General features: G+C 33.0%; 3 protein-coding genes and 1 long non-coding RNA gene across 5 annotated transcripts; 2 read left to right on the forward strand and 2 right to left on the reverse strand.

Annotated features, from left to right (window-relative positions):
• The first annotated feature begins 1,750 nt into the window (after positions 1-1,750).
• Positions 1,751-5,548, forward strand: LOC129284425 (uncharacterized protein At5g41620-like). Of its 2 annotated transcripts, XM_054919906.1 has the most exons (4): positions 1,751-2,429; positions 3,169-3,294; positions 3,720-5,290; positions 5,365-5,548. In XM_054919906.1, exons 1-3 carry the CDS (start codon positions 2,040-2,042, stop codon positions 5,241-5,243), a joined length of 2,040 nt encoding a protein of 679 aa, XP_054775881.1. In that variant the 5' UTR covers positions 1,751-2,039; the 3' UTR covers positions 5,244-5,290; positions 5,365-5,548. The 2 variants fall into 2 exon arrangements, with proteins under 2 accessions (XP_054775881.1, XP_054775880.1); XM_054919905.1 differs by having other exon boundaries at positions 1,752-2,429; positions 3,720-5,548.
• Positions 5,549-8,193: 2,645 nt separating this feature from the next.
• LOC129323195 (uncharacterized) lies at positions 8,194-10,285 on the reverse strand. Its single transcript, XM_054969795.1, has 7 exons — positions 9,912-10,285; positions 9,667-9,836; positions 9,469-9,571; positions 9,233-9,349; positions 8,976-9,146; positions 8,638-8,761; positions 8,194-8,565 (listed from the first exon to the last, which is right to left on the reverse strand). Exons 1-7 carry the CDS (start codon positions 10,197-10,199, stop codon positions 8,435-8,437), a joined length of 1,104 nt encoding a protein of 367 aa, XP_054825770.1. The 5' UTR covers positions 10,200-10,285; the 3' UTR covers positions 8,194-8,434.
• A 2,483-nt stretch (positions 10,286-12,768) lies between these two features.
• On the reverse strand, positions 12,769-13,992 carry LOC129284661 (uncharacterized). Its single transcript, XR_008586910.1, has 2 exons — positions 13,435-13,992; positions 12,769-13,294 (listed from the first exon to the last, which is right to left on the reverse strand). It is a non-coding gene; the product is annotated as an uncharacterized LOC129284661 (long non-coding RNA).
• A 7,967-nt stretch (positions 13,993-21,959) lies between these two features.
• LOC129284347 (uncharacterized) lies at positions 21,960-23,433 on the forward strand. Its single transcript, XM_054919796.1, has one exon. The coding sequence runs from the start codon at positions 22,407-22,409 to the stop codon at positions 23,286-23,288; it is 882 nt and encodes a 293-aa protein (XP_054775771.1). The 5' UTR covers positions 21,960-22,406; the 3' UTR covers positions 23,289-23,433.
• Positions 23,434-26,328: the final 2,895 nt, after the last annotated feature.

A 26,328-nucleotide genomic window follows, 5' to 3' on the forward strand; every position in this document is an offset into this window, starting at 1 on the left:
AATTAAATTAGTAGTCCAAAACTACAAATGCAAGAATGGGAACGTGCAGAGTGTAGGAAGAAGCAAAGAAAGATAGGCAGGCACGCTACCTATCTTTACCATGCTGCTGCTCACAATTACCAAATTCGATTCCCTGCCTCCTACCCCAACCCTACTAGGCCTATTTTTATTTTTATTTTTTTATAAAAAAAACAATCTTTACTTCAAAAATAAGATATCTTTTTATAAAATTGATGCGAACACAGCCTTTTAACTATAAATAAAACTTATACCATGCTATGAATCCGGTTATTTATCTTGATATATTTTTAGGATAGATAGGATTTAAATTTATTGGACGGTCTTAAATCAGACCAATTAAATTCTATCTGTTATAGTAATAAATACAAAAAGGTACTTCTGAATTGATATCATCCCTTAATAATTTGAATTTATTGAGTAATAATTGAATTCTTTAATTCAATAAAATACTTCTTTAGAATTTTCAATAACCCGTCGTTTTCGATTACGTAAAAAAATTAGACACTAGTTTATGAATTATGACATAAATTGTATATCCATAAATATGGATATAAGAAAGAACCTAAAGGGATCCCTCTTTTTTTTAATTGTATTCTATTCTTTTTGTATTTTTTTGTTCCTATTCTTCTTCTTTTTTTATGTGCAAAACAAAAAGGGACTTAAAAAAAATTAAAGGATTATTTCGTTTCTGATAGTTATTTATTTAATCAGTGGATAGGAGCATACTCTGGATCGCAGTATTGCCTGATTTTTTCTACCAACTTAAAGCCCCAATTTGTATTCTTTTTATATTATGTAGAAATGCTCTTTTGGAGAATTTACATAATCTTCATTACTAATCCTCCATTCAAAAATATAAAATATATTTTAAAAAGTTAAATGTTTAAAAATATAAGATATTTTTAATTTTTTGAGGTCTAATCATTGTCTTATTTTTTAAAAAAGTGTCTCTATTGATAATGACTTTATATTTATTGTAGGGTATTTAATAAAAGTGAATATAAAAAGATAGAGTTAATTAAAAAATAAATAATTATTTTATTAAAAATAAAATTTAACTAAAAATACTTTATATTTTTAAATAAAGGAGTATGCTTTTTAAATTTTCGGTTATTCAACTATCCTTATTATCAGTAGGAATCAATCAGTATATACAAATTATTTTAATATGTACTATTTACGGATCATTAAAGATTGCAATTTTCCTAAAATTTAATGCGACGAATATGCCCAACTTATAATCTTAAAATTGACATTATAAATAAAAGTAGACTCTTATATAATAGAAAAAGATAACTTTTCTTGTACAAAAAGAAATATTCCCTCAATTAAAAATTTAAGACATTTTTTAAGAGGTAAATATTTAAAAATATAATATATTTTTAATTATAAAATATTATTTTTTTTTAAAATATTTTTATTGAACAAATCACTTTATATTTTTTTAAAAATAAAATACTATCTTAAATAAAAATAAATATAAAAATATTGAATTAGTTTAAAAATAAAAAATTATTTTATTGTGGTATAAAATTTAATTAAAAATATTTTTTTGGGCTGTGGAGGGAAGTATTTGATTTGATCCTATGCATAAAAATATTTAAAATATAAAAAAAAAAGGTTTAGCGTAATTTATTAAAGTAACTTTAATAAAATTAAACGCAATAATTTTTGGTGAATAGCATATGATATTTTGGGGATAAAACTTGGAAACACACTAACACAGTTAGTGCGAGACAGAGAGGCGATCAAAGCTGTTGTCGTGAAGCCATGGCCACGGCGATCAAGGACTCGGACGAGACGAGCAAAAGAAAACAGTGAAAATTCATAGGATACGCTCGCAGCACCGGAAATTTCATTTCACTCACCCACAGGCCACAGGGAAAGAGGAAAAGAGAAAAAAAGAAAAAAAGAAATCGAAAACACAAGCTGATGATAAGAGAGAGAGAGAGAGTGAGAGTGAGAGTGAGTTAATGAACTTGAAAAATATAGAAAGTGTGTGACTGGAAGAGAGAGAGATGAAAAAGGCGGAAAAAGGTAGGGAAGCGGAAGCGGAAAAGGAGGACAATTTAGGGGAAAAGTTGAGGAGAGGGGTATTAGCAGGGAAAAGAGCGGGCCCTGCTACTCCAGTGCTCTCTTGGAGACTTTGGTTTTCGCACGATACCATCATTAAGGATCACCGTCTCCGTCTCCATCTCCAGCCTCTGCCTCCCCCCGTCACCGCCAGAAAGCTTGCCGCTGCTCTCTGGGAGTTCCACCACTACTTCCCTATGCATCGCCCTTCCAACAATGGCGCCTCGTCTGATCCCAGACTTCGCCGCCATCACCACTATCATCTCCACAAGGACAACCCTCCTCACCTTTCCTCCTCCTTGTTGCCTGATGCTTCTCCCAGTTCCCCTGATCAGGCACGCCTTCTCTCTCCTTGATTCCTTTATTTTCATTTTCTGGGTTTATACACTTATCTCTGATTTTTGTTTCTGTTGTTTTGGACCGGATTGGTCTAGTCTCTTCCTACATGCTCCGACCTTGTCTTGGACCCCAGTTGCCAGTGGATAAATCTGTATATTGATTTCATGCATCTCCCTGATTTCGGATTCTTTTTTAAATCTCCATGGACTTTTTTGGGACATATTTTTCTTTTTGATTGATGCTGAAGTGTTGTTTCCTCAAGTATTTGCCTGTTCAAGGCATGGCAAGGTTTTCCCTGTCCGCTAATATTATATTCATTGAGATTGGCCTCGAAACTGAGCCGATTTTTGTCTTGGAATTTAATGCTGTTTAGTGTTTTTTTTCCTGTTAGCTGATCTAGTCAAGTCTCAAATCCTTAAATTGGTGGGGAATTTCTTAGTCAAGTATAATGTTGTAGTTAACACTAAAGGCTGATACATTGCATTATTTCGACATAAAAAATGTTTATCAAGGAAGTAGCCAGTCTTTCTTGAAGATCAACTGATGATTACTTGGCTGTAATTACTGAAAATCTTGACCTAGTATCGTTACTACTCAGAAGTGTCTAACTGCATTGAGCTTACGGAATCTTGCGTACGGAATTGAGCTTGCACTGCATTGACCGTTTCAACCATTCAAAAATGCAAATACCTGTAAAGTTATTCTTCAACTGATGTTTCGATGTTTTCCCATCAGCCAGCTAGTGCGAGCAGTTTGAGGAGGCATGTTGCAGCATCTCTGATGCAACATCACCGAGCAATTGAAAGAAATAATCACGCATTGCAGCCCATATCTCCGGCAAGTTATGGCAGTTCCATGGAGGTAAGCATTCGTTAACTTTCCTTTAAGTGTTCTTCTATAATGCTGACGGACTGATTGTTAAAAGTAAAACTGCCGTGTAAAATACTGATAAGGATTCAGGATGTTTACCACAATCTCCTCTAATATTGTTTTGTTGAATTATAAATTATAAATAAACGTGACACGTGTCAGTAAATTCTGTGACTTTTGACCTTTTTTTTTTTTAATGATAATGGTACCACGTATCTGCTTTAAATCAATGAGGAAACTTGTTAAAGATTTTATTTTGATATCGGTGAGTGCATTTTGTCCAGTTTTTGCTTATAGAATAACATGCTTTTTAACATTTAAAAATCCACACTGAACATGCTTTCATAACTTGATGATGATGGTTGATTTTTTACTGCAATAAATATTGCATTTTGTTGCTGCCATTTTTCTTGCAGATGGCGCCTTATAATCCTGCAGTTACTCCTACGAGCTCCCTAGAATTTAAGGGAAGGGTTGGGGAGCAACATTATAGTCTCAAAACATCCACCGAACTCCTTAAAGTGTTAAACAGAATCTGGAGCTTGGAAGAGCAGCATGCATCTAATGTTTCTCTTATAAAAGCTCTTAAAACTGAGCTGGATCATGCACGTCTCAGAATCAAAGAGTTGCATCGAGATCGGCAAGCAGATCGACATGAGATTGATGGACTGATGAAGCAAATTGCGGAAGATAAACTGGTTAGAAAGAGCAAGGAACAGGATCGACTACATGCTGCTGTTCAATCTGTGAGAGATGAACTGGAGGATGAAAGAAAACTGAGAAAACGGTCAGAGAGCCTGCACAGGAAGTTAGCTCGAGAGCTGTCTGAGGTGAAGTCCTCTCTTACTAATGCTCTGAAAGAGTTGGAAAGAGAGAGAAAAACAAGGGCGTTATTGGAGGACCTCTGTGATGAGTTTTCTAGAGGAATCAAAGAATATGAACAAGAAGTGCATGCTCTAAAACAGAAATCTGACAAGGATTGGGCTGAAAGGGCTGATCGCGATAATTTAATTCTCCACATATCTGAATCATGGCTAGATGAACGGATGCAGATGCAATTAGATGCAGCCCAGACTGGTTTTGCGGACAAGAAGTCAATTGTGGATAAATTAAGCCTTGAAATAGAGACCTTCCTTAAAGCTAAACACAATAACAGGAGTACAGAAAATCTGGTAGCAAGAGATCGCAGGAATTCACTGGAATCTGTACCCCTGCATGATGCTGTGAGTGCACCACCACAAGAGGTGGGCGATGATGATTCTGTGGGCAGCGATTCAAACTGTTTTGAGTTGAACAAGCCCAGAAACAGGGGATCTGCAGTGCATGAAGACGAAATTGTAGACCCTACCGTTGATGAGACAATAAAAGCCAAGCAAACAAGGAAAAAGCCAGTAAGTCGTGAAAGGATAAAAAATCATAGTTCTTCAAGCTTGCAAGTAAAGCTTGAAGAACAGATGGCTTGGGCCATGTCAAGTAACTCTAACAAGAAATCTCAATCAATTGATGCGGAAGCAGAACATGAGAAGACTACAGATACAAGGGCAGTTGAAGGAAGTATAGCTGAGAATTTTGAACAGAGCGAAGCAAGGGAAGAAAGTAACAACTTTGACAGAAAGAATAGCCCCCTTGAATTGCAAAGCTCCAGTAAAAATCACATTATCGACAATCTCATCAGAAGCCAACTTTTGGCATCAGACGGGGGAGACATTCATGCTGAGGTTAGTTGTGGGGAGGCTTCCTGCAGTAACGCTGGATGGAGGAATCAAGCAAGTCCTGTGCGGCAGTGGATGGCAAGACTTCCATCGCAAAGCGCTGAAATCACCGAGTCTTCGAAAGTGCCTCCAGGTTTAAAGGAGAATACATTGAAAGCGAAGCTTCTTGAAGCAAGGTCCAAGGGACAACGGTCGCGTTTGAAAGCCTTGAAGGGGGTTCCCCTTTAAAGCAATGTGAATTGTGATTGCATGAGGAATTGAGTTGGAGAGTTCTGGTAAGTTCTGAGTTCGCTGATAAATTTATAATCTTTTGGGTATTACTTAATTCACCTCTGCCTCTTCCTTTCAGCTCGAGAGTTTTGCTGTGTTCATACTGTATCTGTAACTTTGTGTCGTGGATTTAGTCAATATACTAGTATAGATGTTGTCAGATAGCTGGAAGAATCAGATCAACTTTAAAGAACAAGGAAAAATGTGCAATCTACTGTATCTGAAATGCAACTTGAAACTTGGTGTTTTTTTCCTTCCTGAAATTGATTCGAAGCAAATCTAATCTGCGGCAAACCGATAAATCCATTTTGATAATTGAGACCAACATGACACAAATGTACTCATCAACCGATGGATAGGGAATGTATTTGTTCACTAACTTCGATATTATAAAATGTACAATAGAAACGATCAGAAGAATTGAGTTGAGGTTCTATAAAATACTATCATCTATGTTCCACATAGGCCCAAAACTCTTCATTTGAAATGTACTCGTCTCCAGAAGCCACGGATATTGTTCTTGTATACGTAGTGTTTTCTGGATGGCTATCCCTCTCCTATTCGGCAATTGACTGATTGATAATTTTGGTAGGGAGAAGTTTAGGCTTGACTTGTCATGTCTTGCGTGTTAGCTCAATATATGTTTACTATTTTCATAGCTATACGTGGTTTCAAGTATTGTAAGACGAGGCAATATGCTAATCGCGTTTCACGACAGCACACGCGTCGTGTAGATGAGGTACTCGTAGCTTTTATAATTTAAGGGGGCTGTTATCAACAATACAGTTACTAAATTAATGGCATATTAGGAGCTGAACTAAACAGTCCTTTAAAATACGATACCAATGGAACGTTAATGATTCGTTTAACATATAAAAAGCTAATATATGTTCAACCTTAGTTTTAATTATTATAAAATAGAGAAGATTTTGTTTAATAGAGAAATGTTATGGCAATTAAGGAATTTAAAGGGTAATTAGACTTATGCGTTAAACTGTGATTTCTCATTCTTTTACGTCCTTATACCCTTATGATTTTGCTTGTACCGATGTAAGTGTAAATCTCCTAAAATTCTAACCTCTGTTTCTATAAGATTTTCTTTAAATTGAGTATTTGATTTTTTTTCAAAACCTTTTTTGAGCTTATTTTGTTTCATACCTTGTTATCTAAGAAGTTGTTCAGTTGTTTCTCATAGTTGTGAGCTTGCTTCCGAGACACTGAACATTCTCTATTGTATAAAACTCCTGGAGGGATTTTTATACCTATACTTCTTGTTTATGCCGATATAGTGTTCCCTTGTTTCCTTAGAAATTCATTTATATTAATACTATCTCCCTATTACTTGTATTATCATTTATACTAATACTAACACTCTTTATATTGATACAGTGGTCTTTGTTCCCTTAAAACTTAACTCATACCAATATAGTGGCACTTGTTTCCTTATATTTCACATTATACCCATATTGTCCGTTATTCCGGTACACATGCCTGTTCGGGTACAAACCTCTCTTATTGGAATACAGACTTCATTTATTTTGGTATAGTGTATTTCTGATCATTGTCTTTTATAAAAAGCTATTCCGATGTAATTCATTTATACCCATACATTAACTTTAGCACTTAGAATATTCTTGCTTATACCAGTACAATAAATGTTTATACCAATACAAATATAAAGATTTGTGCTCTGATTTGCGTTCCAAAACTGTGAGCTTCAAGTCTCACTTGTTTCTTATTCCTTTCTCATATTAAGTGTTGTGATTAACTTGTTTGCCTATCTAGAAGTCTTACAAGCACAATCTTAGATGGGATTAAACATTTATCAATTCTTACACTTTTCTTTGTATCAATATTGCATTTAACGCTACTAATATTAACTTACCTACATTTTGTCAGAATACTAAATGAATATAACCGTTGTTTTCTTACTTACTGTGAGTACTCAACTTTTCTTTAAAGCACTGTGCAATTGCCTTATTTGTAGATAAACTTAGATGAAGAATCTAACGGCTTGTGAAATATGTCTAACGGGTTATTAATCATCTTCAATTATAAATAGGCACATTTATAAAGATAAATATAAAAGAGTTATTGAACAATCTTAAACATTCAATTTCTTACCTACCCTCTATAATCATATTTATTATTTGAGTTTCACTGATTGTTAGAGAGAGTTTGTGATAAGAGTTGTTCATTCTTGAACATACTCTAATTATCTCAAATTTTCATACTTGAAATAGAGGACTTAAGTTATGGAAACTTAAGTGGGTTATCATATTATCTTTACAATGGGGAGTAATTCAAACTTGAAGTTTGGTTTATATTGAGACCAATGATTTAAAAATCAAATCAAATTGAACATTCAAACTGTCAGCTGTAACCGCTAACAGTTCAATTGGATCAAAAAATCAATTTCATGATGGAGCCAGATTATATCGAAGTTGAGCCATTATTGAACAAGAAACCAAAGTGGTTTTAAAAAAAAGGGGGGGGAACGGTTTTAAACATAATATTAAAAAAACTTAAAAATTTTAAAAAATAAAAATTAAATTGTACAAAAATCTAACTTTATTTTTGAATAATTGACATGTACAAAATATGATTTGAGACTATTTTTTTATAAAAATGTTGATAATTATATATTTTTGAGTCAACTCATATTTAATTTAATCAAGATTCATCTATATTTGATAAGTTATAAAATTATAATTTATAATATTATTAATGTACAGTTATATTATATTATTTTATTAACATACTATAAATTCTTTTCTTGTATTTATTATATATATATAATATTATTTTTATTTAATTATTACCTCACAGATTCAACCATGTAAATTGTGAATCATTGACCTTTCCAATTCAATATCCAATTTGATTTTGAAAATATTGACTAAGACAATGAAGAGCTCGAAGTAATTTTGATAAAGTGAAGAAAGTCTCAAGTGTGATTTGAAGGCTAGATATAACTTCAAGTAGTTAAAACTGAATTAGGATAAATACGCATGTAAAGCTTCTCTCCTTCACTTTCAATATATTTAGTGATATTATTCCTAAACTTGGACCAATTCACCCCACTCTTGTACATTTTTACGACATCTTCATGGCTCAAGATGATATGAACCCATAAAAGTAGCTCGTTATCAGTTTGAGCTCGTTTGGGAGATGGAGAATACATGTGAAACATTTCCTTTCCTCGGATTCCCTGAAAGTATTGATAGTGTTTGTTCGTCCAAATCTATGACGGCAGTACAGAGCGTGTGAAGTAATGGACCTGAGAGTAGGGCAAAAGGATACCAATCAAGGGAAGATTGAAGAATAGAAATATAAGATATCTCCTTCTTACCTGTCATGTAGATGGGGTATTTTCTGTCCTCTGTGTCTCCAAGAAGTGACAAGAAGTCCTCCTTTGATTTTTTTGCTAGGACAGCTGCTCGCTGCTGTCTGCTGATTGAGTTCTCATCTTGTACCTTCAAAGTAAAGCTTGACGTTTAGTGGATTCATCTCTTTATGGGCTTTTAGGTTTAATCAGCATGTACCAGTATCTTAAACTTCTTTGAATAAGAATTATAGCCGAAGCATTGAGACATGTCGCTTGCGGTGATACACGGCTGAGTGTAAAATTTATAGATACTTGGTGTGGCATGTACAAAGATGGAGAACAGGATTTTTTATTTCACTTGCCTGATTGATTTGCAGATGAAGATACATGTTTGCATGGAAGAATGGTGTTTTGCCAACTTCATGGACTGAAACCCGCTTCCTAGATGCAGTTTCAACGTTTAGAATCCTACGCGTGCTTACTTCAATCAGGTTATAACTATGCCCCACCGAAACATCTGATGACCGGATTCTCTGATGAAACAAGGGGACAGTATGAAAACATCGATTTCATCAAATATCAAGAATTTATAACGAGAGAAAGAAGCAACATTTCTAACATTCATTGCATCATCTATGCTTGTAGCTTCAAGAATGTCCCGAGAAACAAAGTTGCGGCCAATGCCACCAACCACGACCTCATCTTCCATCGGAGGTACTGAATTCAGTGTGAATACCTGAGGAACATCTATCAAGTTACGCTCTATTTATGGCTTGATTCAGGTATAGAAATATCATTAATGAGAAGTCAGATCCTAATTTGGTAAATTTAATCTTACTGCATGAAAATTTTTACCAGTCCATGGCTATTGAACCCAAAGGCACAGCTTGGAAGCTCTCCAGCATATGTGCAAGCTACAAAGAATATTCCATTTGGCAGGATTCCTCTGATCAAGTAGCTGCGAGTCCACAGGGAAAACTTGCTAGTGAGTAAAGTAAAGCCGTTCCATTCACATTTCGAAGCTATCGATGAGCAGCATGTAGCTAAGCTTACGTATGGCCGAGTAATGAAACATTGGCGTCCTCATTGTGGGCTGCAATGGCCACAGTTTCGCTGACGACAAGAACATCGGAGCAGTCATCGGTGGGATCCACATCTGAACTTTTATCAGCTCCTTTCGGAACAAAAGCCAGAATCTCCTTCCTGAAGTTAATGAGTAGTATCTGAAGTAAAACAGATTGTGAGTCAGAGTGGCATTTGCTAGAGCCGGAAGCTAAAGACAGGAAGGTGAAACTTACATGAAGAAAAGGAACACCGCTTCCTTGTGCAGTTCCCAGAAGCTCGTCCCAGTAACTCGGGAATTTGGACCGATTATTATGGAAGAGAGATTGAAGAAGAGAGTGTGAGTGAGGGGTTTGAGCAAAGGGCAGGAGCTGATTTTGAAGAATGAGATCATTAGCGACCCTATTCCTTATCTGTTGGCAGAATCTCTGGCCAATCAAGAAACCCATTTGGTAAGCGTTCTCGCAAGGTCCCACTTGGAACATCTCAAGTGTTTCGTTTCTGGTGCAGGAGGAACTTCCCATTTCACCTTGGCTTCCCTTTTCTGCTAGCTAGGGAAGCAGAGAGATCGGGTTATCTTATCCTCTTACCTATTTGTTTTCCTTCAAGATAACTCTACTTCGTTACATCAGTATCACTATTGGTCCTCAATCTAATCAGACTAGAGCCTTTTTTTCTTTTTTTTCTTTGATGAAGGACACGATAGACAATAGACTATTGACAAAGTATACTTTTTCAATTTGAAGCAAAATGGCAGCACCGAACCTGTCATTTTGTCATATCTAGTCGTCTCCCCTTTTTTTCCCTTGTCTTTTTCTCTCCATTTTCCCAATTCTCACCCTTCCTGAATTCTGTAATTAAAAAAATTATTTAATAAAATGATTTAAATGATGAAGATTGAGAAAATAGAAAACAAATGAGGGGTAAAAAATGAAGAGGCTCCCCTCCCACGGGTGCCACTCCTTTTCAATATCAACAAACATGCTTTTTAACTCTCAGCTTAGCGAGAGTTAATTAGTTCATTTCAATAAATATGACAAGTTATACATGTTAAATTAAAAAATTAAAGTTTATTTTTGTCTTTTAACCTTTTTTTTTGGGTATGCAAGTCTCTTACAACATTTGAGAATAGTATACTGATTACTTTATTATTAAAAAGATTAACTTATTGTTAGTTAATCAAAAAAATTACATAAAAAAGTTCATAAAATTGTAAATAAGTACTTTAAAAAAAATTAATATCAATTAAATCTCTAAAATAATGATAGATCAAAATTATATTTTGGCCTTTTACGTGAGGTAAAAAATAATATTTGAATCTTGTTACTTACATGTAATTTGGGGATTTAATAAATATTAATTTGGGGTCATTTTTTGCAATTTTTTAAATTAATTAATAACTAAAGTTAACTTTTTTAGTGTTAGGTTGATTAAGACATTATTTTTAAATGTTAAAGGAAAAATTACACCATATAAAAATTTATGATGTGAGATGCTCATGAACGAATAGTTAAAGAGCAAAAATATCTCTTAATCCTAAAGTAAACTAGACTTAATAAAAGATGTATGATAAAATAAAAGATAGTCTCTCTATTAAAAAATATAAAGCATTTTTAACAAAATCTCACCCTCAATAAAAGTTATTTATCTTTAAATTAATATTATCTTTCTATATTTAATATTTATTCATATTTAATAGGGTGTTCACTCTAAAATAAATAAAAAATGACTAATTTATTATGGGCACTTTTGAGAAGAAAAAGGTAAGGATTACATCTTAAAACACTGAAAATATCATACATTTTTTAATATTTAGCCCCTTAAAAAATATCAATAAATGAAATATATAAAATCAAGCCTTAAAAATCTAAGTAAAGATATTATTTATTTATTTTCCAATTTAACGCTCATTGTAGTGTCTTTGCCCACGATTCTGTCACGGATAATAGAGGAGTGGCTTGAATTTTTAATATGCTCCATAGGAAAGGTAATTGAAGAATCAGCGCAAGTCTCAATCCCCAACACCTGGCTCAATCCAATGCAAGATTTGTTCCATATTAATTAATCACCTCATATCAAGTAGTACAATAATCAATTCTAATTAATCCTCATAGAACGCATTATTAATGCCTGCTATTTAGAAACTTCTAAAGTCTTCTGCTAAGCCTGTATCCTTATTGATCATCTTTGACAGCACATGATCTACAGCCATTTCACAAAACATTGGTTTAACGTTTGAAAACCATCAATCTGCGCTTTTAGATAGAATGAGTACAAAACAATAGATTTTCCAAACGATCATCGCAAGCAAATTAAATCAATTTGATTATTCTATGGTTATTAAATTGGATACAATCTAAATGGGACAGAGTTTATGATTTGCTAAATATAATTATACGTAAAATGGCATTCGCCAATGGGTCCATTGTGCAGAGGCATATATATGTTAAGCAAGATATGAATTAGTGCGGCGTACTCGCACATAAAGCAAGATATGTGGGAAAAACAATATGAATTATATAATTATAATTACAATTTGTCTCGATTCCATTTGTTCCCCACTACCAGAAAAATTAAAGGAAACAATCTTGCTAGTTTTTTGGGATTAAAAGATATAATCTAGCTGTTGTCACCTCACATGCGATCATCTGCGAGGCTTAGCACATACTATATTTCTCTAATCCTCCTCCAGGAGGGGAAGCAACCTTAGCTCTTCTAATTAGTTTCATTTCTCTGGAGTGACAGTTTGACACATGGTTATTATCTATGAGCGCAACACCTTTTCCAAATGGATCCTCCAGAGAACCACGTCACTGAAAAGTATCACTCTTTTTCCAAATGGATTGGAACATATGGACCCAGTGAATAAAGGGTAATCAAACACTAGGCATTTTAAAACTCCATTATCAATAACCGAGCAATTAAAGCAAAATTCATGATCAAATCTTTGGCCCGTTTGATCAGCATTATTTGAATTGAACAGCCTCGAGGCCACTATACTAATAGAATGATTAGCATAGCAAACGAAAATTTACAAATCCCAATAAAGTAAGAGCGCCTATAAATGAAAAAGACATGCCAATTATAGAGCTCTTAGATTTTGAATTTTGATCCAACATTTTTCTTAGCAGTCGCCTTCTCTTTCTTTAATTTATTCTTTAGGAAAAATAATTCAAACCAAAAAAGGCAGCTACATTTTTTAAAATACTAGAAAATAAAGTGAAAACTGAAAACAACCTCTTTCAACAAAAAAGTGAAAACAACATCATATATTGTTTTCTTTCTTTCTTTCTTTCTTTTGTTTTGCCAACTCCTTTCCCATGGAAGGAAACACATACTCCTTTCGCTCGAACCCACGTTTTGCAAATAGCAGGTGGGCAGTAGTGCCGCTGTCGCACAAGGCCACTGGCCATATATTGTTTTCTTTAGTTACATGGTCGGTTATATTTTATCACACATCATAATTGTTGAGGTGGTGAAGATATTGATCCGATCGTCGTCATCTTTCTTTTCTGGCTGAGTTAGCGGAACCAAATGCGAGTTGCGAGAGATGTACATGTCGCTAATTATTATTGCATCCTCCACGGCACATGCATAAGGGCTAAGGGCAAGACGTTGCCTACAGTTTGAAGAACTTGAAATCAAGAGAAGCAACAAATTAAGAGCACAAACATATAAGCTTCAGGCAATCAAATTTATAAAATAAAAACCTACTAGCTAGCCAAGAAAATGATAGAATGGTTGAAAACAGATTATTACCAGATCTCTCGTCCACAGGGCATCATAACGATGCGCTTCGCAGAACAAATCAATGCTTCAACCAGCAAACCTTAACCTAATCATGTTTCGACAGCAAACAAGAACATTTACAAAAGGTTTTCCTGGCCCAAAACTTGACGAAACCCGAACATAAGAAAACTGATTAACTCGTGGAGCATGTCATGCCTTTTTCTATATGTGTATATAGATGAAAGTTTAGCTGCAGGAATGCATATATTCACACACTTAACCAGGAAAGTGCAAACAGAAAAACAACAGAGGAAGTGAAGATGCATATATATGAAAGAGATATAAAAAAAAAAAGGAGAGGGGGTTAGAAACTTAGAGGAATAATAAAAACAAAAGATAGAAGAAGGGAGCTCCCTTCAGTCCAAGCGCTGGAAGCTTAAGATTCAAATCGTCTCCCGCATCATTCACTCATTTACTGAGCAAAAGAGTGTCTTCGTTTGGTTGACTCAGTATTTGGATGAATGAGTCGGCAGCCAATTAAACCCTAAAGCTACCCATGAGTGGACCGAAGGAAGCTCTCTTACCCTCTTTCAGTGCACTACACAGCTAGCCTCGATGAATTATGAGCCTTCCATGGAAGGATGGGCTTTATATAAGGCCGAAGGAGACGAGTAATCAGCTCAACGTTTCAAATAAGCAGATTAAACAATACACAAGTGACTCTGATTGATCAATTTTCTGTTATAAAAAGATAAAGGAGATAAGGTTATTTATTATTTCATATTTCACTTATCTCTCATCAGCTTGCTGGAACACTAGACTTGGCCAGTTATTTTTTGTAACGATGACAAATATTAGCATCCACGTATGGCGACTTTGAGTATTTAATATCTAATATATCGAAGTCAGGAGAACAGAAGAAGACCAGTGATGTGATCGACATATAGTCTTCTTTCTTTTTAAGAAATATATACACTTCAGCTTATAACAGACATGCACTTGTATGGTGATCGACATGGCGTGCCTGCTTTCTTTATTAGCGTGTGCTATATATTCTCAGTCTCTGCAGACTGTAGCTATTATATATGTGATATGTCATTACCTTATACTTCTGCCGTCTATAGTGGGAAAGAAGAGGATTCTTTCAACTATTCGATGTTTTTAGCCAACTTTTGCTTAACAAGATTAATTAATCTCCTTTTGGCTAAAAACAAATGGCTCACAAGAGGCATATGTGCTTCTTCTGTAAATGTACCATATATATGTCTCCCTATATTATAAATTTCAGATTTTATCAATAAGAGAAAACGAATGAAAAGACATTTGAAACCCTAGAGATTCCAAGAGAAAGCCTAATGTTATTAGAATTTCAGTTTACCAGCTGGTGAATGACAACGCTTTAGACTGGTATAAACCTATTTTGACATGACGTACAATAGCCTTTCTGTCTTTGTAGTGTGTCAAAAGTTTGATGGGAACATTCAAATTTTTGAGTGAGTATATTTTAATTATATATCACAAATGTGCTTCGCTCTGGAGCCCAATATACGCAACAGAAAACTAGTTTGATGCATTGTCGTCGAGGCATGAACTTTAAAAAGTACTAGCCAAACGTGAAACTCAATATCAATGTATAATTTATTCTTTGACAGATGGAAATTATTAATTGAAAAAATTTCAATGAGGATCCTTGTTCAAACATAATGAAAAAGAGAACATCAAAATTTTTAAAATTTCATCGTAAATATCGGGTATTGAATTGAAATTAAATTTATAATGGAAATGATAAAATAATACTCATTAAAATGAATAACATACCGTAGATAAGATGACTTATTCATTATCATATTATATGTTATTCATTTACTTACAAAATGTTATTCATTTTTTTACTCCACTTGTTTTTAGTTTTATTTTCACTTGATTTTATTTCAAGGGCCATAAACAAGTGAAGCAGGGAAACAAATAATATTTTATAAGTAAATAAACAGCATACAACATAATAACAAATAAGTCATTTTATCATGAAATAAATACTTGAAATGAAATCAGGTAAAATTAGGGTTGTAAACAAGTGATGTTGGGTAATTAATAATATTCTATAAGTTAATGAATAACATACAGTATGAAAACGAACAAGTCCTCTTATCTACAATATGTTGTTCAATTAAATGAGGGTAATTTTATCATTTTCATCATAAATTTAATTTCAATTCAGTAACCAATTCGTACAATGAAATTTTAAAAATTTTAGAGTTTTTGTTTTTAATATTTTGATCAGGACTCCCTAGCTAAAATTTTTCCTTATTCATTTGAATTATAACGTATAACGTTTTACCCTTTTTGAAAGAGAATATGGGCATAAAACATTCCAATGAATGAATGATGACAAAAGATTCGATGTGTGACAAGAGAGATGGGAGGTCACCTCAAGGAAAAGAGCAGGATGGCAAAAGAGGAAGTGGGAGCAGAGGTCTCATGTTTTGGACTCATGTCTCCGGCTTTTGCCTTTGCCATGCATTCTGAATGTTATTAATTCCCTTAGTCCCAAACACACTTTTTTTCTTATGGGTATCTCTAATTAATCACTTCAGCTTTAGAGAGAGTAACATAAAAGAATATTTCTCTAAATATACCCTCTACAGACTCATTTTAATTGGTGTTAATTATTCTCCGCCTTTTCTAACCGCTTCACCCTTATCTCCTCAATTCTTATACATTCAGTGCCACGATCTTCTGCTCTAAATATAAAATTTTTGGATATATACCTCCTGATTGGAATGGATGGGCCATAACGAGTAAGAAAAGTACAACCCTAAAATGAAAAAAGGATATGAGATACAAATACTGAGCCGGAGATTCGTGTCTGCAACATGAGATGACCATGTGGAGACGGAGCATAGCAAAACGAGAATCAATGCTAGGCCATAATGGCGCCATTTTTTACTTCTTTCAATTTTATATACATCCAATTGGATAGATCGTGCTAGAGCCCTGACATGACTTTGCGCCTTGGCCTCTGTGTATGAGTTTGTGTTTCTGTTACATGTATTATGTGGATGCTCCTCTAGCCTGTTCAAGGGAATGATATCTCAGTTTCAGGCACTTTATACACCTTGATGAAGATATACTAATAACTTGCCTGAACTAGATAAATGGTAAACGGGATTATTTTAAGTCACAAATGTATAGATATAGATATATATGTACAGTTCGCACTTGAAACATTATTTTGAACTGCATAAAATGGGTTTGATTTTCAAATTTATTTAGACACTCTTGGGAGAAACTTTTTATCACCAACAAGTCATGTATAATCAATATTCAACCTATAACATATAAATATAGTATATGAAACATTTCACCAAAAAAGAAATACAGGAAATTACACCATTTGCAGTATATAATATCAATGTTTAATTTATAAAATTTGGCTGATAGTGGTACTACTGTATTAGTTTCTCTCTTAAACAACCATGTCGAGAACGATTGTTCGCAAATGCAAGGTTAAGAGGTTAACTTTGAAGGAAGTCATAATCTCTCCTTTTTTTTCGAGGATAAGGTATATACATAAACTATATATATGGCCTAATATGCTGTCCTCTTCCTCGTTACTTCTATACATATGTGTAGATATGTATTCAATGCTTGGAATAATTGGGAAGTGAGAGAATCGTTTTTACAGATTCCATTGGGTGTACTTTTATTGATATGACTTCACGAAGCTGGATGAGTTTTAATTTAATAGTCAGTATAAATAAAAAGAGCATAAAAGAGAGAATAACTCTCACTGGCATCTCTCGTCGTTTCAAGTCCAGAACCCTCACGCAAGGCATCGCTCTCTCTCTCTCAAATTATTCAATATTGAAAGAATCAGCAAGTTAGGACAAGGGGCTCAGGAGTCACGCGAACATGATCTTATTCCCTTTGTCTTGTTCATTGTCAAGTCAGAATTTAACTTTTTAATGAGCCGAATAATTCCCCATGTCTTCATCGATCAGCAGATCTGGCAATTTTCTTTCTCGCCCAGATTTAAAAATAAAGTTAAAATACATATAACTTCTATTATCTTCAAAAATATAAAAATCGGACCCTTAAATTGCAAAATTTAACCATCAAGCCCTTGCAGTTAAAATGACCATTAAATTTAACCAAGTGCATGCCACGTCAGACTATTTAAAATTATTTAATAAGTGACATATTAGTTGTTGTCTTTTATTAATTTATATTAATTTTCTAAGGGACAATTTTGTGATTCTATTCTATTCATTACATTCCCTTGTCTTGTGTTCCTTCTCCGTATCTCTCAAGTTGTAAGTCTTCTCTATTTGTAATATTTCATTCTACTTCTGGTCATCTTTTTCATTTTGTTATTCGACTTCTTATCTTCTTTTTTTTTTCAAATCTTGGAATTGTTTCCTTAAACATTTGATCATCTTCTTTGTTGGAAAACATTAATAATTTCTTAGGATCATTTATATAAGATGAGCTAATGTCAAAAACCAATCTTGATTGTACCTGACAACTCATAAAAATGTCAAGGTCCAACCGGCAACCACAGCTAAATGTCTCCCTTTCCTCTTGGCTTTCATATCGTATGTTTTTTACAGGGTTTTAAAAACCAGACCGAACCGGCCGGTTCAACCGGTTGAACCGAGAACCGGCTCCTGGTCCGGTTCGGTCGACTCTTAAAAACCAGTCAGCAGAGAACCAATCAACAACCGGTTAAACCGGTCAAAAACTGGTAAAACCGGACAAAAACCGGACCGGTTCTCATGAAAGAACCGGAAAAAATAAAAAAATAAAAAAAATAAATTAAAATTAAAATTAAATTACATCTTTCTTGATATTTAAATGAAAAGCTTCAGTTATAATTAATATTAATTATGTATTTATCAATAAAAAAATTATATTATCAAGCATCTATAATATATTTTTGAAAAAATGCATATTTAAATGTATTTTTTATTTAATTATGATATATAAATTAAAAATATATTAATTTAATATCAACCGGTTCGACCCCGGTTCGACCACGGTTCGACCAATGAACCGTGAACCAGTGCCTCGTCCGGTTCAATGACCGATCCGGTTTTTAAAACCTTGGTTTTTTTGTGAAGATATAAAAAAAATCGATATAAAATATCTTTATGATTATATTATGGAATTTTGATCATATTTCTTCTTATTTATAATTTATTGCATCCGTCGATCTCCTCTCATTGGTCATAACGATTCGGTTCTTGCACAAAATGGAGTTTATGAAGCAAGGAGTTGAATTTTCTCCTCTCAAAGGAGAGCAAAAGAAAAAACAGTGCAGATCTAAGCTGTTAAATTGAATTTAAAAATTTTTAAAAATATAAATGTAATTTAAATGGTTCAAATTTACAGTCGAAAAAAAAAAGCTAAAGAGAGAAACCTACCCATGAAACAGCCATCACTGAAAGAAAAGGACTCCCAGGGACGAAGAAAGCAAGAGGACGCAATTAAGGGCCAGAGGAATTAGGGATTGCTATCATTAAAATTACAAAATTGCCCAAGCACAAATTAGTTTAGAGCATGTATTTTGATAAATTTAACAGAGATTTTAACAATAAGGGGTTTGTGGTCAAAATTTAAAAGTTAAGGATGTGATTTTTATATTTCTTTTGAAGATGAGGAATGTTATATGTGTGTGGTTCAAAGTTCAAGAGATGTTATATCTAGAACTCATGATATGGGTTGAACTCGCAAACCTAACATGCACCGAACAATGGAGAGGTGGGTTGGCAAAAATAAATTCATTTATATGTAAGTTAAATTTAACTTGTCACATAACTTGAGCCCACCATGGACTAACTTATAAGTTGGCAAGTTAACTTACTTATTTTTTTTAAAAAAAAAATGTTATGACTCTACACAAAACCCTTACCATCACCTTCTCATTCACATTCATCAATCAACTTCACTCTTCGACAATATGAACATGTTTGATATAAATAACTAATGTTATTTGATGCATATTACTCAGAGTAAGATATATGACTTAACTTTATATACTTGTAGCCAATTAAATCATGACCAATGGATCTTATTATATTAATAAAATTAATAATAAGAATTTATTATGCAATAAATAATTTATAAAAAAATTCATATATCTTGATTTAATTGAAAACAAACATACAAAATATATAAGGCTAATTTTATAAGTTTTTCCCAGTTAATTACTCATTTGATCTTATTTTCAGGGTAGAGAGAGAAGGAAAAATTTAGTCTTATTTATAAGACACTTGTCAATTTTTAATGTTCCTTTTTACAATTGTTCCTCCATTAAGTGCTTTAAATAAAAATATATACCAATAATAAGATTTAAAAATATTTATTAGGGATAAAGGTAAAAATTTATTAAATTTTAAGATAAAGTTAATAAAATTTAAAATGTTTTTTAATTTTAATAAAACATACTAAAAATAATTTATAAATAAGATCAGATAAAATATATGTTTTCCTTTAATTTTAATAATACAAGTACACAACCTAGTAACCCTGCATCAAAAGAAGAGAGGCTTTAATGTATAGTACATGTAAAAATAAAATGTTTTACATCCTCACATATTTGAGGAATTTTATAGTGTTACATAAAACACGGACATCTTATACATGATAATAATTAAGATTTTATCATGTTTATGATCATAGTTATCAAAATTATTAGATGACACTTCACAGTTGAGTGAATAATGAAACAAATTAAAATATAGCTGATAGGCATAATGTTTGTTCGTGATGGAGTAAATATTTATTTTGAATTGTATTAATGTATTTTAAATTTATAACATATTTTTTAATGATTTAAAAGGAGTTTTATTATTATTTGAGCAATTAGTTTTAGGAGTAAAATATAATTTTTTTACAATAAAAAAAATAAAAAGAGATAGATTTAAAATTTTTAAAAATGAAAAAAATGTAAAAAAATATTTAATTCACAAGTTAGCTTACCAACCTGTAACTCATAAAGTAGAAATGCAACCCACTAAAATGTGGGTTATGTCAATCCACACTGCACAACTTCTAACCCATAGCAAGCCAACCTGTAACCCGTGGCTTGGCTTGTATTAATAGCATTAGCTATATATTTTGGCTAAAAATTATTAGTGAGGAATAACACATTCTCGACTTATATAAATAATAAGAATAAGAGTAATATTTTAAACTTATTATCATGAATATCAACCTCAATGCTCATCTCATTCACCCATTTTAATTTGAATCAGTTAAAATCTAATTTTGCTTAATTCAGAAAACTAATTGATTTTGTAGAAAAGGGATTTTTCACCTTTAGTGGAATAATTTATTTACCGTACACACTTCTAAAAGTGTGCTGCTCCAATGCATTCAATCTTTTTTATGAGATACTTTTAAGTTTTAATATTATTGTTGAAATTGAGGAGATGCTTAAAATTTATCAGCAATATCTAGAAATTAAATAAGTTTTCGATTTTTACCTTTATTTAAACCCACATGCATATGATGGAATTTTAGACTAATGAATCAACATTAAATAAAGGGAATATAGAAAAGTTGAAATAAAGATCTCATATGTCTCATAAAAAAGGCCAAAAACTTCTACCCAGGCCACCCATTGGCTATTAAAAATAAAAAGGACTAAAGAGAGTACATATATGATGTGCACAAAAAATATTTATTTAAAAGTAATATAACTTGGCCATCAATATGTGTGTGTGTGAATGACGTGATTTACTTTCTTTTTTTGATAACGAAGACGAGGGAACAGCCTAGAGGCTGCTCAAATTATTCCTATCCTCAACGAGTAAGCTAGCAAGAGCAGAAGAAGTAAACAAAGCTGATAAAAACCAGGCCATTCATGAAGAGCTTCCTTGGCAAGACGATCTGCCGCAGCATTCCCTGCTCGAAGACTTTGTCTTACTGTAACTTCCCGAGAACGACCCATCATTCTTCGGATCTCTTCTTTAAGGCTATGATGATGACGGGAGCAGTCCAAGTTTCTCATAATAGAATTAACAGCATCCAGAGAGTCTGATTCCAGCACGTGGTTTCCTTTCTAAGCTCCGCGAAATGCATAAAGCCGAAATTATTTATACACTGATTCCATTATCTGAACTATATGCATTTGGATCTGAGGCCCGAGAGGATTAATTCAAAGGGCTACTTCCTACAACGCAATAAACCAAAATTCAAATCTCAATTAAGAATAGACATTTTATGTCTGATCTTATCTTGAAATTGATACATGTGCATGGATTGTAAATATAAAATTGACTTATTTTAAAAATATTCGTTTGCAGATCACCCTGTTTTTTTTTTTTTTTGAGGTCATCTATTTCTTTTCATCATGGTAATTGGGCTGACAATATCCATAAGTTTAAGCCCAATAGCCTTGCCCACTTTCTGGGCCTACTGGGCTTTCACTTTCCCATTCCATGTTGTGATGAGCTCCCCAAAAATTAAAATGGGAGAAACCCTAGCCTCCCGGGGCGTGGGGGCGCGTAAAGATGTCTCCACATGCCTTTTTCACTTTGCTCGGCTGGTCGGATGTTGCTCATGGAACGGGCCGGGCCTACATGTCCTCCCTTCTCCTGCCTTTGTCCTCTCTTCTTTTTCAGTCGTCGAGTTGGATTCATCATCACCACCATCATCTCCTCCATTTACTGAATTTCTTCCCGCTTAGGATCACCAAAGTGGCTTCTCGGCCGCATCGTAACGTGAGAGATTCTCTCTCACTTTCACACGCCGAGCAAGTGATAAAGGAGACATCTCCCCCCAGTCATCACTCATCACAATGCCTAAGTCAATTGCGACTTTTGAGTCCTCCTCTTGGGTCCCAACCTCGGCATGCCTTCCTTCTTTGTTGAAACTTTGCATCATTGGAATCATAACACACACACCTCCATTGCTGCCCTTTTACATACCCAACAAATCAACTCAATCTTGATCCGCTGATTCAACTCCTCCACTTTCTTCTTTTAGCTTATGCGTTAATGGGATCCAGCATGAGCTGGGATTTCTTCATCTCCTTGGTTTTCACCTTACTTTTCTGTTCTTTTGCGCGCAGCTCGGAGGATTCCGCCACGCAATCGTTGAACTCTTTTGTTCAAGAATATGCTTACAGAACGGTGCTCAAGCACCGCCCTCATACGGGTGCTCTCTACGATGCTATGCTTCCACAGAATCTGTCAGGCATGGATGTTTCAGTGGTTCGTCTTCGGAGCCGAAGACTCTGGAAGAGAGGCGCTAATTTCAGCTATTTTCGAATCCCTCCAAGAACCATCACCATCCCCTACGTCAGAAGATTGGCCATCGTGTGTCAGAACTTGGGCAATTGGTCTTCCCGTTACTACACTTTGCCAGGTTACTCGCTCGTCACTTCAGTTGTAGGTTTCATGGCTTTTGATGCCTCTAATGTGTCAGATTTCCGCATCAGAAATCTGACTCTTAGCACCACGGGGCAACCTATATCTGTTCAGTTCCCGAATAATGCGTTCATGGGTGGCGTGAAGTCGAAGGCAAGATGTGTAGCTTTCAGTGCGAATGGAACATTTTATCTGAGTGAGATGATGTCCCAGAACGTGTGTCACTCCAGAGAAGAAGGTCACTTCTCGATTGTCGTTCCCTTGGAGAAGAAGCGACGACGATGGTACGTGTGGATGATTGGTTCTGTGGTGGGATTCATGGTTTTGATTTCCGTGACTTATTATGTGGGGGTTTCATCGATGAGGCTTCTGAAGGCCAAGAAGATTAGGGTCATGGAAAGACAAGCCGATGAAGATTTGGTTCTTCAGAGTAGGTGGGTTGGCACTAGTAAAATGCCCTCAGCGTCTGTGACTAGAACTCAACCAGTTCTTGAATGCAATTTTCCATAGTTTTTCACGTTTTCCCGTCAGAGAGCTGATATTTTTTCTTCTTCTTGTAATGTAACTGCCATAACTTGGTTTGCCTTGCCATTCCGGGAAATCAAGAATACGCTCTGTATTTTGACCTAAATGAACAAATGATTAATAGCAAGAATGCCTGATTGTCGCCTAGCACCGTAAACTCCGGATAATCAATAGCCTGGAACAGGACAGATCCAGGATTCAAGTTTTGGGAGAGGGAGATTTCGGGAAAAGATTAATGTCTATGTATTAAAACAAAAAATACATGAAACTCTCATAAATTTTAAAATAATTATATAAGACCTTTTCATTTTTTTTTAAAACTCCATACCATTAGTTAACTATTATTTTATCAATATAGTTATTGTCATACCATATTAATATAATACATGTAGCACATGACATAAAAAAATTATCATTTTTTTAAAACAATTTAAGAATGGGTAAAATTATAATTTTTTGAACACACGATTCTGTCATTTTTTGAGTTGAGTGATATTGTTTTTATTGTGTATGAGTAATATAATTTAAAATAAAAATTATAATTTTATTATTTTTTTATCAATTTAAATATCCTTTTATATTAAATAAATGAAAAGAAACATAATTAAAAAATGTCATTGATAAAAGTCATATAAATTTTGTTACCTTTTTTTTTTTCAAACTCTTATTCATTTGTGGCTGTTATTTTTTTCTTTGAATAAAGTTTTCAGTAATTATTCAAACAAAAAGTATGTTTTGCTTTGGAATAATTTTTTTTTTGCCATTGATGATTTGTATTAATTTTATTAAAAAAAACTTGCAAATATCATAGTTTTCTTGCATTAAAGGATAAATTTTTATTTATATAATTCTTATTAATAATAGCTTTTAAATAATTTTCTTTTCATTTGTTTAACATAAAATGCTATTTTAATTGATAAAAATAACAAAATTATAATTTTTTTTCTTAAATTGTATCAGCCATAAACAATGATAATAATATTGTTGAACTAAAAAAAAAATAAGAGCATTGTCAAGTGTGTTGAAAATAAAAATTATAATTTTATCCCTCCTTAAGTTGTGTTAAAAAATAATAAAAAAATTTCATGCCATATACCCTGTGTATTGCATTAATATGACATGTCAATAATTATATGAATACAATAATAGTTAATTAATGGTAGGATTTTAAAAAATAAAATGAAAGATTAAGAGGGTTAATTTCAAACATTGAATAATAGAAAAGGTCATATGAAACTACGTCAAAATTTAGAAGAGTTTTATGTATTTTAGTCTAAAAAAATTAATCTAAAAATACATATGTATAATACACTTTTATGTTATTATTAAGTTTAGATTTAATTTCTTTTGTATCAATAAGTGAATTTGTATTGGGCTTTTTTTAAATTAAATTAAGCAATATATAATCTGCAAGCAATTTTGATCAATTTTATTCTTAATTTTGGCTGATATTATAATTGAAATGTGTGTGTGTGAAGAAAAGGAGAAACAATTTAAATTAAAAAAATATTTATTTGGATATGTCATCCATGAAAACAATGAAAAATATAACATACAAAATTAAATATATTAAAATATGACTATGTTTCTCTCACTATATCTCTCCATATTTAATCTCTATCACTTAGTTAATTATTGTTTAGGTTTTATGGTGTGATATTGTTAATTGAGAAATTAAAATAAATAAGTTATTCATTATCATCAATTGAATGCTTTTAAAAATAAGATCACAATACTTATTAATGATAACCATTAAATGAATATTATATCTATTTTCATGCCATTTATAATTAGTAATTTCATACCATTAAACCCAAACAACAATTAAATAAATACTTGAGATTGTGTATAAAAAAATTTAGAGAGATTATAAAGACGATTCAAATATGATATAAGAATAAAAGTAATAAAATTAAAGCTTTTTTTTTGTATTATTATTGTTTATTCCCCAATGAATAACATGGGTCAAAGATCATCAAATGATCAATCACTAAAGAGCCCCTTCGGGCGGGGTAGCAAAAAAGTGAAAACCCATTCACCAAAATGATTAAAAAAAAAAAATAACAACAAACAAACAAACAAACAAAAGTGAAAACCCACATGCAATTGCAGACTCCATTGAAACATGGTTTAGTTGAATATATCTCTCACTCCCCTTTTGATCCTCCACTGTTGAAAGAACCAGAGTCTGGAAGTTTCTCAATTTATGAATACCAAGGAGACAGAATTTCAACAGCGACTTCTCAAAGGTTTTTTTTTTTTTTTTTTGAATAAAAAGGGCAAGATGCAATAAAATCTTCAAAGAGAAGACAAAATTCAAGGTAGGTTGCACCAGCCTTTGGAAATCTGAAGATAATAGTGAAATCCTTACGTAAGATTCAAGGAGGAATCCAATAATCATTAACTGAAATTTTATCTAAAAATAAGGGACTAAGCCTAAGATTAATTTCAATGTTGTTCATAAACAAAATTTTATGCATTTGTAAAAGAAATTTTAAAGCATGAGAGGCCACAAATCCTACTTACCCTCCTTCATGAGAACAAATCATCATTAATTTAAATAATTTTTAATTTATTAAACTGACTTTTAAAAATATATATTTAAATATAAATTTTATTATAACAATTAAATTTTATTAAATTAATTTTTATCAAATAAACTTTTAATAAATTAAAAATCAAACACACACATACTAAGTGTCTAATGATCACAATTCACATGTTTAAGGAAATAAATGCTGATGGGCTAGCATACAATGCACTCTTTTCAAATCAACAATAAAATTTACTTATAAAACTAACATCATAGTATTTAGTTATCATGAGCTATGGTCTCAGGTACAGACTTTCCAAGTGTGGGTTAATTTATCCTGGAGTTTCTTTTTCAATCAATAGGCTTTTGCCTTTATATGCAATTTAAAAAAAAATACAAAAGAAAGAGAGAGAGAGAACACAAAGCCAATGGGCCTTGTGTGATCATGCCATCGTGGCCATTATATCCGGCAGAAGCAAATCCTCAAAAACC

This window comes from Prosopis cineraria, unplaced genomic scaffold, assembly GCF_029017545.1.
Source record: "Prosopis cineraria cultivar Desert tree isolate PC_DT_omini unplaced genomic scaffold, ASM2901754v1 PC10, whole genome shotgun sequence".
NCBI classification, from domain to species: Eukaryota; Viridiplantae; Streptophyta; class Magnoliopsida; order Fabales; family Fabaceae; genus Prosopis; species Prosopis cineraria.